This window comes from Notothenia rossii (assembly GCF_949606895.1).
Source record: "Notothenia rossii genome assembly, chromosome: 8".
Taxonomy (NCBI): domain Eukaryota; kingdom Metazoa; phylum Chordata; class Actinopteri; order Perciformes; family Nototheniidae; genus Notothenia; species Notothenia rossii.
This window is the reverse complement of record NC_136906.1, coordinates 21,924,449-21,938,541: the sequence shown is the minus strand read 5'-3', so window position 1 is coordinate 21,938,541 and position 14,093 is coordinate 21,924,449. Positions and strand designations below refer to the sequence as shown.

The window sequence follows — 14,093 nt, the reverse complement described above, 5'->3', positions numbered from 1 at the left end:
CCTATGGCAGCTGGAGACGCAGGTAAATCCTTATCTATAAACTATTTGCTTGTTTTGGTTGTATTTTTCTTCTTTAAGGAGACAGATGTAGAGGTTTTGAATCTTTTAGCTTTGTTGGGATTGATAACTAAGCATATTTTGTGGAATGTAGAAAAGCCTCAGCGTGATTGTCGTATGCCTGGACTGTGCCGTTGAAACACTTTGAAAGTAGGAAGAAATGGCGAGTCTCTCGTCAAATCCTCTCCCTTAAAACCTATCCTCTTCCTCACTTAATCCTAATCTAACCCTTTTAATATCCTTCTGACATTTTTCTCTAACACGTTACCCTATCCCCCCCCCCCTTCCTTTCTCACCCGCTCCTTCCCCCGACCCTCCCACAGATGAGCCGACGAGCCCCGGCGCAGATTTACGCGCCCGTCACGTGCCAGCGTCCTCGGTGGTGTCCAGCGGCATGAATTCTGCGCCCGCCGTGGTTACCAACCCCGCCTCCCCCACCTTCACCTTTCCCCTCACTAGGCTCTTCTCACACGACTGCAGTGAGTGCCCCCCCCCCTCCCTCCCTCCCCACTGCATGCAGCTGAAAAGTATCTTGATTGTGGTTGATGCTCCCTCTTTATACAAGAGAGGAATTTATCATGCATGGGATTTGAAAACCCTCCTGGTTCGTTGTCGTCCTGAATTATATCTTTTTAAGTATTTTTGCCTTTTACTGAGTCTTAAAAGTAGTTTTTACTCAAATGAAATGGAAACATTCAACAATTTCTACCAGATTCAAATTTAAATGGTTTTCTTTCTCCACATTTTTTGATCATTCTACCAATAAGGCTGTTTTCCTTCATCATACTGATTCTAATCCCTACACAAATCTTTAATCGTTGGGAGATTTTCTTTAGAAATGTGTTGTAATAATATAATTGGACTTCAAATCAAGACTTCCAAGGGTCAATAACAGACAAAGCTCTTTGCAAAGAAGAGGTTTTGTAACATATATGTGCATGCTCTTTTTGTAGATTGCATGTTGGAATGGACTCAAAGAAAAACATACCGTCTGTTCAGGTGTGTTTGGTTGTGCATGAAGCTGACGGTTTAGAATACAAATGGCTGTTGGGTCAAATTTGACAAATGTAGACGACGTGCATGATACGTTTCTTGAAACAGATGCATGTCAGTCTGGGTTGACAGAGGCTACACCTGCATGCCAGTGGTGAGAAAAAGTACCGGAGTTTAATTTAATTGAATCCAACCCACGAGCCCAGCTCATCTCCCCACGTCCATCCTAACCACGCCACTCAAACTCCCACCCCCTCCTCCACCTCCTCCTGCTTCACCCCTCTCCTAATCCAACACCCTCCCCTCCGGTGATTGGCATTACATCAACATTCTGTCTTTCTGTCTGTCTCTTTCTCTTTGTTTCTCTTTCTCTCTCTGCTCATTCATCCTCTCATCGAGCAGGCAGTATTAAATCCGGTCGCCGTTCCTCCTATCTTCTAGCCATCACCACGGAGCGCTCCAAGTCATGTGACGAAGGACTCAACACGTTCAGAGAGGAAGGCCGAGTCTTCTCGTGAGTAGTCAAACTGGCTGTTCATAGATTAAAGCAAGCATTTTTTATTTCATATTTCTTTGCAGGCAGACAAGTTGAAAGTTAACACTCAGTTGTGTTGTTGTGCTTCACAGGAGGCTACCAAAGAGAGTGAAGAGCTTCTTCACCGACGGGGTGAGTTCTTCTTCTTCTTCACTTTCTCACTGCTTTACTTGTGCAGGTTCAAGGTTACTGCTTTGTTAAATCACAATCCTATTACCATTCTGAAAGTCATGTATAATGGCTTTTTTCTGCTATTGAAATGTCTCTGAAATGTTTGTTTCAGTCTCTGGACAACCTTGGGACAGCTGAGGAGGTTCGATCTAAACGCCACTCCACCTCAGAGCTAGGAAACATAATCTACAGCGACGTACGACAAGAAGGATGGCTGCACTTCAAACAAATCCTCACAGAGAAGGGCAAGGTGGGCACCCCAGGCCTGATGACAACACACCTGAAGGCAGAACAGCATTCAAAGCTATCACTCACATTTCATCTTTCCTCCACAGAAGGTTGGCAGCGGCATGCGTCCGTGGAAGAGAGTCTTTTCTGTGCTGCGCTCCCATTCGCTGTTCCTCTACAAGGACAAGAGGGAGGCGGTGCTCCGCGGGGCCACCATTGGCGGAGCGGCCGAGGATGAGCAGCCAATCAGCATCCGGGGCTGCCTGGTAGACATTGCGTACAGCGAAACCAAGCGGAAGCACGCCCTGCGGCTGACCACTCAGGACTTCTGCGAGTACCTGCTGCAGGCGGAAGACCGGGAGGACATGCTGGAATGGATCAAGGTCATCAGGGAGAACAGCAAGACGGACAACGAGGTCAGAGGACGCACCTTCACCTGTCGGACTGTAACCTCTGCTGTGTGTTGTTCTAACACCACTGTGTTTGTTTGTTGCAGGAGCTCGGCTTCTCCAGGCAGGCCCTCATCAACAAGAAGCTGAATGACTACAGGAAACAGAGGTGAGTCACCTAATGATACATTTGTAAACTGAACCTATTGAAGCTGCTTTTACCACCGCACTCATCTGTTGTCATGCCTGACAGCTGGAGTTAAAGCCGTCTCTCTGTCTCCCTCTGCAGTCCAACAGGCAGCAAGCCCGACTCCTCTCCCAGGATGCATCGCATGAAGCCTCCCTTCATGCACACCAAGGCAGAAAACGCTGCCGGGGCGCCACGCTCTCCCAAACCAGAGGGCAAAGGTCAGTGTAAGGGAAAGACTAATTAAACATAACGGCAGTGTGCTCCTACCACTCATTGTGCGAAAATACAACGGTTAAATATCAATAATAAATCAATTAATTAAGAGGGAGCTGACTTTTTAATCATTCACGAGTTGGAAACAATTATGGTAGCACAGCGCAGGGTAATTCTTGTACAACTAAAGTCTTAAATAATAAGTATAGATTTTCACTCCACTCCAGGACCTCTGACTTACAGCCAAAGTTCAGCAGTGATAAGGTGTCCTTTCAGATATTTTTTAGTAGGACTAAAAATTAACATCCCACCAAATATCTTTCTTTTTGATGCAACCTATTTTCCTTTCAATTGTATTCTTTGAAATTACTTCACTTGTTTTCTAGAAATTATGCATTTTACATTACAATCTTTCTGCATGTAGGTATTACCTCAAATCAGTTTGTCATCCCTTATTCCTTTTCAGCAACACTTATGCAGCTGTAAGACTAGTCTTTTTTCTTAAAGGAGACATGTCCTGGCCATTTCCACTGATCATAATTCCATTGTTGAGGTCTACTAGAATAGATTTATATTGTGCAATTTTCCAAACTCACATTGGTTTCTCATACAGCATCTCTGTAAACTATGTGTATTCACTGAATTTCACTCTCTGCCTTTAACGGCTCGTTATAACTCCAATAGCTCCAGCCCCCACCCTCCCTGTGAGCACAGTGTGCTCTGATTGGTCGGGACGTTGTGAATCGTGCTGAGCTCCGTGGAGGTGTTGTTTCCTTGTTCAGCGATACACAGCGAAACACAGACAAACTCACCCTGAGCACACACACGCTTGATATTGAGTAAGAAAAAGGTTGATAAACGCTGTGAGAATGGGTCTGCAGAGAGAATTTGTGTGTGTGTGTGTGTGTGTGTGTGTGTGTGTGTGTGTGTGTGTGTGTGTGTGTGTGTGTGTGTGTGTGTGTGTGTGTGTGTGTGTGTGTGTGTGTGTGTGTGTGTGTGTGTGTGTGTGTGTGTGTGTGTGTGTGTGTGTGTGTGTGTGTGTGTGGATTGGTCAATTTGGACCAATCAGCGGGGGCTTAACGTAACGGCTCCACGGATTGGTCCATTTAGTTCCGGGTACATGCTTACGTAATGTCGTACCCGGAAGAATCAATGGACAGTGACGTATCTCCAACGAGGCGTTTTGGGGAGGTATTTTTACTCGCTACACGGTGTACTTTGAGGGTTTTGACTCTGCAGACCGTTTACATGCATAAAAACCTTCATAACACACAAGGGGACGGGTAATAACCGGAAAAGCATGACATGTGACCTTTAAGTACTGGGTGCACCAAGAAGCAAATGCGGAGGCCTCATGTGACGCAGCTAAAGTTTTTGTTGACCTGTCTTTAGATGAGAGCGGCCCTCCGAAGTCTCCATGGAGCATCAACATCATGAAGAAGACGAAGAAATCTGGCCCTAAAGCTTTTGGTGTGCGCCTGGAGGATTGTCAGCCAGGTGTAAATAACAAGGTTAGCCTCAAAATCATCCTTCATACCTGAAAGTAAGAAAACAGACTTTCTAAATAAGGTTGTCAATGGGATTAAAACCTGTGTGTTTCAATCCCAGTTCATCCCGTTGATTGTGGAGATCTGCTGTGGGCTGGTGGAGGAGATGGGTCTGGAGTACACGGGGATCTACAGAGTCCCCGGGAACAACGCCATGGTGTCAAGTCTTCAGGATCAGCTCAACAAGGGCGTCGAAATCAACCCTGCAGAGGAGGTGAGGAAATACTAATACACCTAAAAGCTACTTAAAATATAAACTGCTAAAGTGACAGTTTTCATTTAACTTTACTCAACAAAGCTGAATCATTAGATAGTTGACCATCTCGTTCTTTTGCTGTCAACAGAAGTGGCAAGACCTCAATGTTGTCAGCAGCTTACTCAAATCCTTCTTCAGGAAACTTCCAGAGCCGCTCTTCACCAACGGTGAGTCCTAACATGTCTCAACGAGCCGTCCAAACACATACCTGCAACAGCCAGGCATTCATATCAAACCTTTACTTGTATTCTAATATTTAAACTTACTTTACAGACAAGTACAATGACTTCATCGACGCAAATCGGATAGACAGTGCATCAGTGAGGCTAAAAACCATGAATAAACTGGTAAGTATTTGTCTGTGTTCATGAACACATTTGAACAGGATAACTGACCTGTGTGTGTGTGTGTGTGTGTGTGTGTGTGTGTGTGTGTGTGTGTGTGTGTGTGTGTGTGTGTGTGTGTGTGTGTGTGTGTGTGTGTGTGTGTGTGTGTGTGTGTGTGTGTGTGTGTGTGTGTGTGTGTGTGTGTGTGTGTGTGTGTGTGTGTGTGTGTGTGTGTGTGTGTGTGTGTGTGTGTGTGTGTGTGTGTGTGTGTGTGTGTGTCAGAAGTCTGGCAGGTTGAACAGGCTCATCACTATTGTCATTCCTCGTGTTTGTCATTCGCAGATCAGAGACCTGCCCGATTATTATTACGACACTCTGAAGTTCCTGGTTGTTCACCTGAAGACTGTAGCCGACAGCTCAGATAAAAACAAGGTGTGTGAGATGTCGGTGTTTTGGGGCCATTGTAGGTCAGAAACTAAAATACCTGGGGGGTGGGTAATTATCTGAAGAAACGTTGAGCTTTCCTGAGGATAAAATGTTTAATTTACAAGAGAGAAAGTGGTAGGTTTACGAGAACAAAAGAGACAAATGTACTAGAATAAACATTCATTTGAGTTCTTTTGTAAAATAAACAACATCCCAAAAATTTCATGGCAATCCTTATTTATATTTCATTCTCTGAGTTTTTTTACTGTAAATATGTATCTTCCATATCAGAGAATTTCTGAGTTTAGTCTTTCTAATTTACAATCACATTTTGTATGCAGATTGACAACTTTTGACTTTATTCACTCTATTTGCATAAATTTCAAAATATATAACCCTCCTCTTCCAACTGTAATAAAAAAAAAAAGGTCACTTACAATGACCCTGTCACACTGTTTTAAGAAAGAGGGCTTTTGAAATGTAATTTAAACGTATCGCTGTGATGTCCTTGGTATTAACATTTTATCTTGGCGTAGATGGAGCCCCGTAACCTGGCTCTGGTGTTCGGGCCGACTCTGGTCCGGACGTCTGAGGACAACATGAAGGACATGGTCACACACATGCCCGATCGCTACAAGATAGTAGAGACGCTCATCCAACATGTGAGACCTGCAACACAACAACACACACACACACACACACACACACACACACACACACACACACACACACACACACTCACTCACTCACTCACACACACACACACACACACACACACACACACACACACACACACACACACACACACACACACACACACACACACACACACACACACACACACACACACACACACACACACACACAAATAACCAGTTATCATTTTCATGCTAAATATTTCTGTCTCTGTCATTTTTAAAGTGCAACTGGTTTTTCGCTGAGGAGCAAGACGAGGATGAAAAGGTATGCATCCCATAATGTTTCTTTTTATTTGCAGATTAAAGGTCTTAATAGAATAATATAAAGACTCAGTTTAGGATGTACAGTAGCTCTGAAAACCTGTAAGTAATGTGCAGTGTTTTTTGTGCCACTTAATTATCTGAGAAAGGTTTCAAGTTGGTGTGAAATAAATGAGTAAAAGCTCAAACTATTTGAAGATTCTGTCACAAGTTATGAAATCTAAGTAAACTCTCCTCATATTCTACTGCTGCAAACCGCTTTATTTTCTCTTGTTTTAAGATGAGGACTTTAACAAAGTCTTATAAATATTAATATAACAAAATACATTGCATCCACAAGAAAACTTGCCACAGTTACATATTCTTTCCTCATGTTTAAAGGAAAACAATTCTTGAATCTGAGATCAAATGACTGTTGTAGTTTAAGGACACCACTATAACTCAACTATTTACAGTTCATTTCAAATGTTTTTTTAACGTTAGTGCTGTTTAATAAAACCAATAAGTCACTCTGTTGTTGACACATAACCAACGTGGCTTTACATTTTAATTGCTGTTTTAAATTTGTGTTTGAGAGCATAGACAAAACATTGCTGACATCAAAATCTGTAACTGTAAACATATCATATCTTTTAGGACCTCAGTTCCCTTCCCTGCACACTGTAAAAGTGATCTGCTTAAATCCTCTGTAAGTAATCATTTTCTTTCTCTTCCATCCAGACGCCGGTGGACACGCAAGACGTGCAGCCCGCCCCCAACATCGACCACCTGCTGTCCAACATCGGCAGGACGTGTCTGCTCGGGGAGGCGTCAGGTGAGCGCTGCTAACTGCTCTTAGTCAACAAGCGTACAACTTACAACAAACCGTCCAATAGCATTGTGGGCAGTTATAATCAAAAGTATTGCTGCTTTCAGTTTATAGCTGGAAGTAGGGAATTTCCCAGTAGTGTGCCATTATTGCAACCTTTGGCTCCAGTGAGAGAATACAACTGTCAGATCTTATTTATTCTGAATTGAGACCACTGAAGATAGAACTCTTTTAAAAAAAACCTGTTTAAAAAGAAGTTATCTCTATTGTCGACATGTTGGCCTGGCTTGAGAATTCTAGAGCCTCCTTGGAAGATTGTCCAAGTTTAAACCCAGAATTCCCTTCTTTTGGACAGAACTTGAAGGCAGCATGAGCAACAGAAGTCTTAGACCTGTTAGCCCTCGTAGTGTTCTTGTGTTTAATAGTGTGCCTACACTCTCTTCTCTCTGCTGACCTCTTTTTTTCCAACACGTTGCTCACCTTTCACTTTCTCTGTACGTTTCTGCATTTCCTTCTCTTAGCTGAGCCTGTGGAGCAGCCACTGCGGTAGGACGGGAAACCCCCTGGCAATGTGTGTGTGTGTGTGTGTGTGCGTGTGCAATCAATCCGTGCCTCATTGTGAAAGTGAAATAATGTGTGTTTGTTTTGGTGAGAGAGACTGTGAGTGTTGGTGATGGTGTGTGTCTCCATGGTCTCCGTTACCCTCCTTAAAGTCAGCGTCTCCTCTCAGGCTCTGTAAGAACACGCCACTTCAGTCTGACTAATGAATTAACAGCTGACTGGATGCTCTCCGTCTCTTAAAGCTGCTGTATCTGACACTGGAGTGTAAACGGTGGTCTGTTACTGAGAGACCACCCCCTCACTATGGATCCTGTAGTCAAGCACTGCACTCCACTCACATTTCAGTCCGATCATCAGGCTGCTAACACACGCTGAGCTCCAAAGGGACTCTAATCCAACCCAACTTTATTTATATAGCACTTTAAAAACTTTGAGACCAAAGTGCTGTACAGAGAGATAAGCTCTCAAAACATAAAATAAATACATTTAAAATAAAAGATACAAACACAAAACAAACCAGATTAAACGTAATGATTACAAAATAAAAAATAAAAAATAAAATAAAACAACCATATAATAAAAACAATAGACCACTGAAAGCAACAATCTACTTGTTTCCGAATGCTAAGGAGAAGAGGTGGGTTTTAAGACGGGATTTAAAAACAGACAGTGTGGGAGCCTGTCTGATTAGCAAGGGCAGGTCGTTCCACAGTTTAGGGGTGGCCGCAGAGAAAGCACGGTCCCCTCTGCGCTTAGACTTCGTTTTTGGCACCCTCAGGAGCAACTGATCAGCTGACCTGGGAGTGCGAGTTGGCGTGTAGCTGTGTAACAGCTCAGAGAGGTAGGGCGGGGCCAGGCCATTGAGGGCTTTAAAAGTAAATAAAAGAGTTTTAAACTGAATCCTCTAGGTGGCGCCAATTCCTAGCCTGAATGACATCAAACTTCCTTCATGTTTTTTTATTACTTTTGAATTTCCAATAAAGTTTAGGTTCAAATGAATATTAAAAGTAGCTCACTTGTGATGTCTGCAAAGAAGAAGTCAAGTATATTTAATCAGCCAAAGATCCCGAGCAAATATATGCCTGAAAGTGCTTGACAATATCAATTTGTATTTTACATTTTTTGGTATGGCACTTTATCAAAAAGTGGTTGAATACAATAAAACCCAAAAGCAGCAACCATATATAATATAAAAATCAAGGGGTATATATTATGTAAACAGATGTAATTAACCTACCGACAAACAGAGATATAACTTAGATCAGATCACAAGAAAAATATAAAAATAGGATTTAAGGGGTATACAGGAGAAACGCTGGTAAAGAAAACCTCACTGATTCAGAGTAAAGCTGAACGGTTTATCAGAATATGGGCTAGGGCCAAATCCAAATACCAGAGGGTGCAAAATAACGATTAAAGTGTATCAACTGTCATTCTTAGTACATGAGGAACCAATCTAGAGCCTCTTAAACTCCAAACATGTTCTAATCATGCACTTAGTGAAAGAAAACAGCTTTTATCCTGTGTTGCTGTGTCTGTGAGGGAATGTGTGCCAAAATGATTTCTGCCATCACGCCTCCAATCTCTGCCTTCTGTCACTGATTGATTGTCATCAGTGTGATTTTGGTGTTGTCATCGGTGTGTGCCGTGGTTTCCTAATGCCTCCAACACCAAACCCTGCTTCCCCAATCATTGTTTCTCCTTCACAAGTCTACATGTGTGTCTTGGTGTCAGTCATGATCGGAGCGCACAGAGGAAAATGAAGAGACGAATTCATCTTTTAATTTATATTTTTTGCAATCAGGGAAGGGGAAAAAATACTGAGACTTTCAAGCATGTTCTGATGTCACAGCAGGTGCTCTCCTATTAACAGCTGATGAGAAACACCTGCTGCTACATCAACAATGAAATCGTGCAGAAGCAGTTCCCTTTGATTTGTGATGTATTCTATACACCACCTGCCTCTGTGCCCTCCTGCATGATTTGCCTTTAATAAACTTCAATGGTTCTGACCTATTTTTATTTCGTCCCCAGACTCAACCAACAGTGACTCAGCGAAATCTAAGGTAATGTCTTTTACATTATGTTATGCTGAAAAGTTAGATCCTGCAAAAATGAAACCTACATGAAAACAAGTCTTTTTTTAATGTTGAAATACACATAATAAGTGATCATTAATATAATAAGTATGATTATATTGTATTTATTTGTATTGCCTTCCCATTAATGCCATAGTTGTTAAGCATATACCAGTATTGAGAACATGTAGTGTTATGCATCAACGTGTCACGGTAACCTTTTTATTAATTTTTTTCAGGGGTCGTGGGGGTCAAAGAAAGACATCACATCCAAGGACTTCCTGGCTCTGTCCATCATGTCAGCTGTGACGGGCCGCAAACGCAGGAAGCGCCATAACGCCCGCCGTGTGGGCAGCAGCACTGACGACGACTCGGAGCACGAGCCAATCAAAGCCGGACATTTAGTGGCAGGGGGGGAAGAGGGGGCGGGCTTGCCGGAAGGAGACACTGCGCCTCGAGCAGAGGGAGAGGAGGACGACGATGAAGAGGAAGAGGAAGAAGAGGAAGACCAGGAAGTTGTAGAAAGCGGAGTGAAAGAGGTGGTAGGAGAGCAGGTGGTGACGGTTGATCCCGGCCGGACGTGCAGTAAAGAGGAAGAGGAAGAGGAGGCAGGAGGAAGGCCGGCAGCCACGTTGCTGCAAGAGGAGGAGGAGGTGCGGGTGGAGGTGAAGGGGCCGCCGTGGAGATCTCCAGAGGACGCTCGCTCTATTGTTTCCGGTTACTCCACCCTCTCCACGTTGGGGCGGAGCCTGGGATCCGAGGGGAGGGGGGGCGATGCTGATGACGAGCACAGCGAGCTGGTGAGCGAGACGGACAACGAGAGCGGCTTCGCCTCGCGCTCCCTAACCCAGGAGAGACCGGAGAAACACCCGACACCACCCGTGAACACGCAGGCGGCCCCCCGCAGCTTCCTCTACACCCACTACAAGGCCCCTGCCCTCTCACCCACAAACCTGCTGGCCCCGCCCACAGCGCTCACACACACGCCAGACTCTGCAGACAGGAGTGAGGGAGGGGCGCGGTCAACCACACCTTCGTCCTCCTCCTTCTCCTCCTCCTCCACCACTCACAGACTGCACTCGCGGCCTTCCTTCAACTCCCACAAGCTGATCCAGTGCGACACCCTGGCCAGGAAGAAGCTGAAGTCTGAGAAGGGGAAGGCTCGGTCCCTGGACCTGCTGGAGCTGCAGGCCGCCGCGGCCGAGGCCCACGCTGCTGGCTCTGGGTCAGATGGTACGTCCAGAGCGAGGAGGGAGACCTCCAGAACTAACCCCTCCTCCGGCAGCAGTCAGGAGAGCCTGCACCCTGCCCGGCTCAAACCCTCCCTGCCCCCCAGCGAGGCCTCCTCCTTCACCCCCACCGGCCCTGGGGGAAGGTCTCTGGCGGATCAGGTCCGCGCCCGCCTGCTGGGCTCGGCCGACGACCTGCGCAGCGTGGGACTGAGGAAACCACTTTCACCAGAGACCAGGAGGAAGAGGAGGGCCTGGCGCAGACACACGGTGGTGGCCTCCCCAACAGAGATCTCTGAGAAGAGACCCCCGCTGACCGTCAGTGACTTCCCCTTGTCCCCCATCATTCAGAACCAGGTGAAACCACTGCCTCGGGACGCAGAGGGGCTTGAACAAGAACCGGCTACACGTCAAGCCCCCACCTCCAGATTCCACCAGTACCTGTGAGCCCCTTTAGCCGAGCCGCTGTCTGCAGGTCAGTAGGCCTGCAGCAGCGTCAACACGGTTGTGGTTGATTGCCAGGTGCAACACAGTGTACCAATGAAGAGCAGCCCACCTTTTTATTTTCCATTAGCTCCATTTGCATGGCGAGGGGCATTCCAGTGTTGCCAAAGCTTTTCTTTCCATATGTGTGCTTTTATAGAAATAAAACGGAAACAGACCTCACCATAATCACTGTTACAGCCAAGAATTCCCATAATAGTAATGACCAGTCATCCTTCCCCTCTTCTCTGGCGTACTTCTAAAAAGACATACATTCATTAAAATCCAAGTGGACGCTGAAAATGCAACGTTCCCACTGGTTATTGAGAAAATTATGCTTCTGCTCAAAGAAGGGTTTAACAGTAACTGTTACAAAATCTTCTTCAGTGAGCCGACTTCAGTGAGCCATACGAAACAGCCTCACACCTCTAATTACAGAAAAGGTAATTGGTTGTTTAAAAAGCATTTCAAGAGGGAAGTCAAATGATTTTTTTATATCAGTTTTTGTATTTTGTGTCTCCTCAGACCACGGACACTGTAAGACATTTATATTCCAAACAACAGACATAGTCGGACACAAACACACTCGTGTCTCGTTGCTTGTTAATACTGTTTATGTGTTCATATCTGAGCGTGCAGGTGTTTGTGTTGAACAATTTTGTAACATTTGTACAAAGCCTTGTTAAGTTAACCTTGTAAATATAAATATTATGTTATCATATTTGTTTTTTTTAGTTCCTTTTTTATGGTTTACAAAAGTGCTAAAAAAAGTGCACAGTCATTTCTTTCAAGATGTTACTTGAAATGTTTCCCTTAATATATTCTTTTTTTTATATTCAATATATATATTATATATATTTTGTATTAAAGTTTTAAAAAAGTATGTTTATTGTGATTTCACCTCTTGGGTGTACCTGTTCACAGGAGATAAGATAAACCTGTTCCTTATTTCCTCAAAGATGGCCTTTCTCTCTGATTCTCAGCACTGTGCAGCAAACTGTTATATTATAAGATAAAGTCTTATAAATAAAGTTCTCTGGTGACTATACTTCCAACAATGTTGCATCAACATGTACACAAACGATCTACATGTAGCAAATAGAAATCTGGTCATTATTACAATATCATTTGAAGGCAGCTACACTTTGATAGCTGACCTCATTGTTTCTGTATGTCTGGGATGTCTGAGCATTGCCTCTTCAGATCTGCTCATATTTGCTGAGCTCAAGACAAAGAACGTTCTTTCTTGTTAAAGAGAAGCTTCGGGCTGTTTATCAGGCTTTGGAAATATTGTGTAGGACATACAAGTCGCTACATTTTCACCTCTGTTAATGGTGATCTTTGTGTTTCTCACCACATACCCTCCGAGGGTTCATCTCTCTGCAGGTGTATTACCTTGGGGCTATGTGAGGAAGAGTTCTCCATAAGGTCTGATAAATCCTCCCCGCCTGGGGGAATGGTACATTTGAGGAAAAGGAGTACAGAATGAATCTATTATTTTCATCTGTCATCTCCATTTCCCATTCAAACAGGAGGCGCAACTTCCAAAGTCATGGGACTCGCTTTCATCCGACCAAATAACCCAGTGAGAAATAATAATAATAATAAATGATGAGTTATAGTCTTGTCTTACCTCAAGATTTTTTCTACAAAGTGCCTGATTTCTGGAATGTGTTTTTGTTCTGCAGTGCCATGGTCTGTTCTTATCTTTCCGTTTCCTTTGGTTCGTTCCTGGGTCTCCGCCCTCCTCTCCTGTGGTTGATGGTATAACTAAGGCACTGACCCAAAGATGTGTACATTTAATACAAGGGGTCTAATTGTGAGGCTGTTATTTAAAATAAAATAATTAAAAAGCACACGTCAAGCCAAGGACATGTCTATGCACTCTCTTTGCCTTTAACACAGGCATTAACAGCTATCACCACTGCTGCAAAGAGGGAAGATGCATAGTTCTCTCTCAGCTGCTTTTTTAACAGATCGAGGTCCTATCTCTCTGCCTAGTTGATCCACAGTGTGTGAACATGGTACACCTTACAAGCCCTACCCTGAACCGGCATTAGCTCATGTCAGACAACAATTTCTTACAGATAAACCAACAGCCCAAGAAAACTCAACAAGTCAGTGTGTTGTGATTTTTATCCAATGTCTCGTATTTTAAAAATCGTTTTTGTACATACTATCTTAATATGTAACATATTGTATTGTGTACATTTGGAATTGCTTTTTGAGTATAACTAATATGAAAATGACTGGACTTAAAAAAGGTTGTCCGCCTGAAACCATTTCCCTCATGGCTGTGTGCTTTAAAGCAAGGTTATATGATGTAAATAAACAGAACTATGTTTAAAGAAAAATGTTCACATGTGTTTTTGTTTTTAAGGATTTTGTAACACTAGCCCAGGGACAGTGAGGCTCATGTTTAGCAGCAGCAGCAGCAGCAACTTAATATAGCAGCTGAATGCCGCCCTCTGGAGGCTGCAGTTAGAAACGTCTCTCCAGGCCAAATGGCACAGATTCCCTCTGCACAAGAAAGAAACTTCATCCAAACTACTGGAGCTCTGCAGTTTAACTTATTCATAGGTTCATATGTATACAATCTGTTCAAATTAGTGATACTAGGAATATATTGACACTCGATAGTTAA

General features: G+C 43.8%; 1 protein-coding gene across 10 annotated transcripts in view; it reads left to right on the top strand.

Moving 5' to 3' along the window:
• arhgap23a (Rho GTPase activating protein 23a) overlaps nt 1-13,803 on the top strand; it is an 85,908-nt gene extending 72,105 nt beyond the window's left edge. For 4 of the 10 annotated variants that reach the window (XM_079646525.1, XM_079646523.1, XM_079646516.1 and 1 more), the window contains exons 8-24: nt 381-536; nt 1,453-1,564; nt 1,678-1,717; nt 1,869-2,006; nt 2,092-2,400; nt 2,481-2,542; nt 2,663-2,787; nt 4,169-4,287; nt 4,385-4,537; nt 4,668-4,746; nt 4,853-4,926; nt 5,248-5,337; nt 5,868-5,993; nt 6,253-6,294; nt 7,011-7,104; nt 9,694-9,725; nt 9,977-13,803. In XM_079646525.1, the coding sequence (XP_079502651.1) occupies nt 381-536; nt 1,453-1,564; nt 1,678-1,717; nt 1,869-2,006; nt 2,092-2,400; nt 2,481-2,542; nt 2,663-2,787; nt 4,169-4,287; nt 4,385-4,537; nt 4,668-4,746; nt 4,853-4,926; nt 5,248-5,337; nt 5,868-5,993; nt 6,253-6,294; nt 7,011-7,104; nt 9,694-9,725; nt 9,977-11,413 (3,188 nt within the window). In that variant the 3' untranslated portion in view covers nt 11,414-13,803. Of the gene's footprint in view, nt 1-380; nt 537-1,452; nt 1,565-1,677; nt 1,718-1,868; nt 2,007-2,091; nt 2,401-2,480; nt 2,543-2,662; nt 2,788-4,168; nt 4,288-4,384; nt 4,538-4,667; nt 4,747-4,852; nt 4,927-5,247; nt 5,338-5,867; nt 5,994-6,252; nt 6,295-7,010; nt 7,105-7,619; nt 7,645-9,693; nt 9,726-9,976 lie in introns of all 10 variants that reach the window. The other 6 variants (XM_079646520.1, XM_079646518.1, XM_079646517.1 and 3 more) reach the window with 5 other exon arrangements.
• The last annotated feature ends 290 nt before the right edge of the window (nt 13,804-14,093 follow it).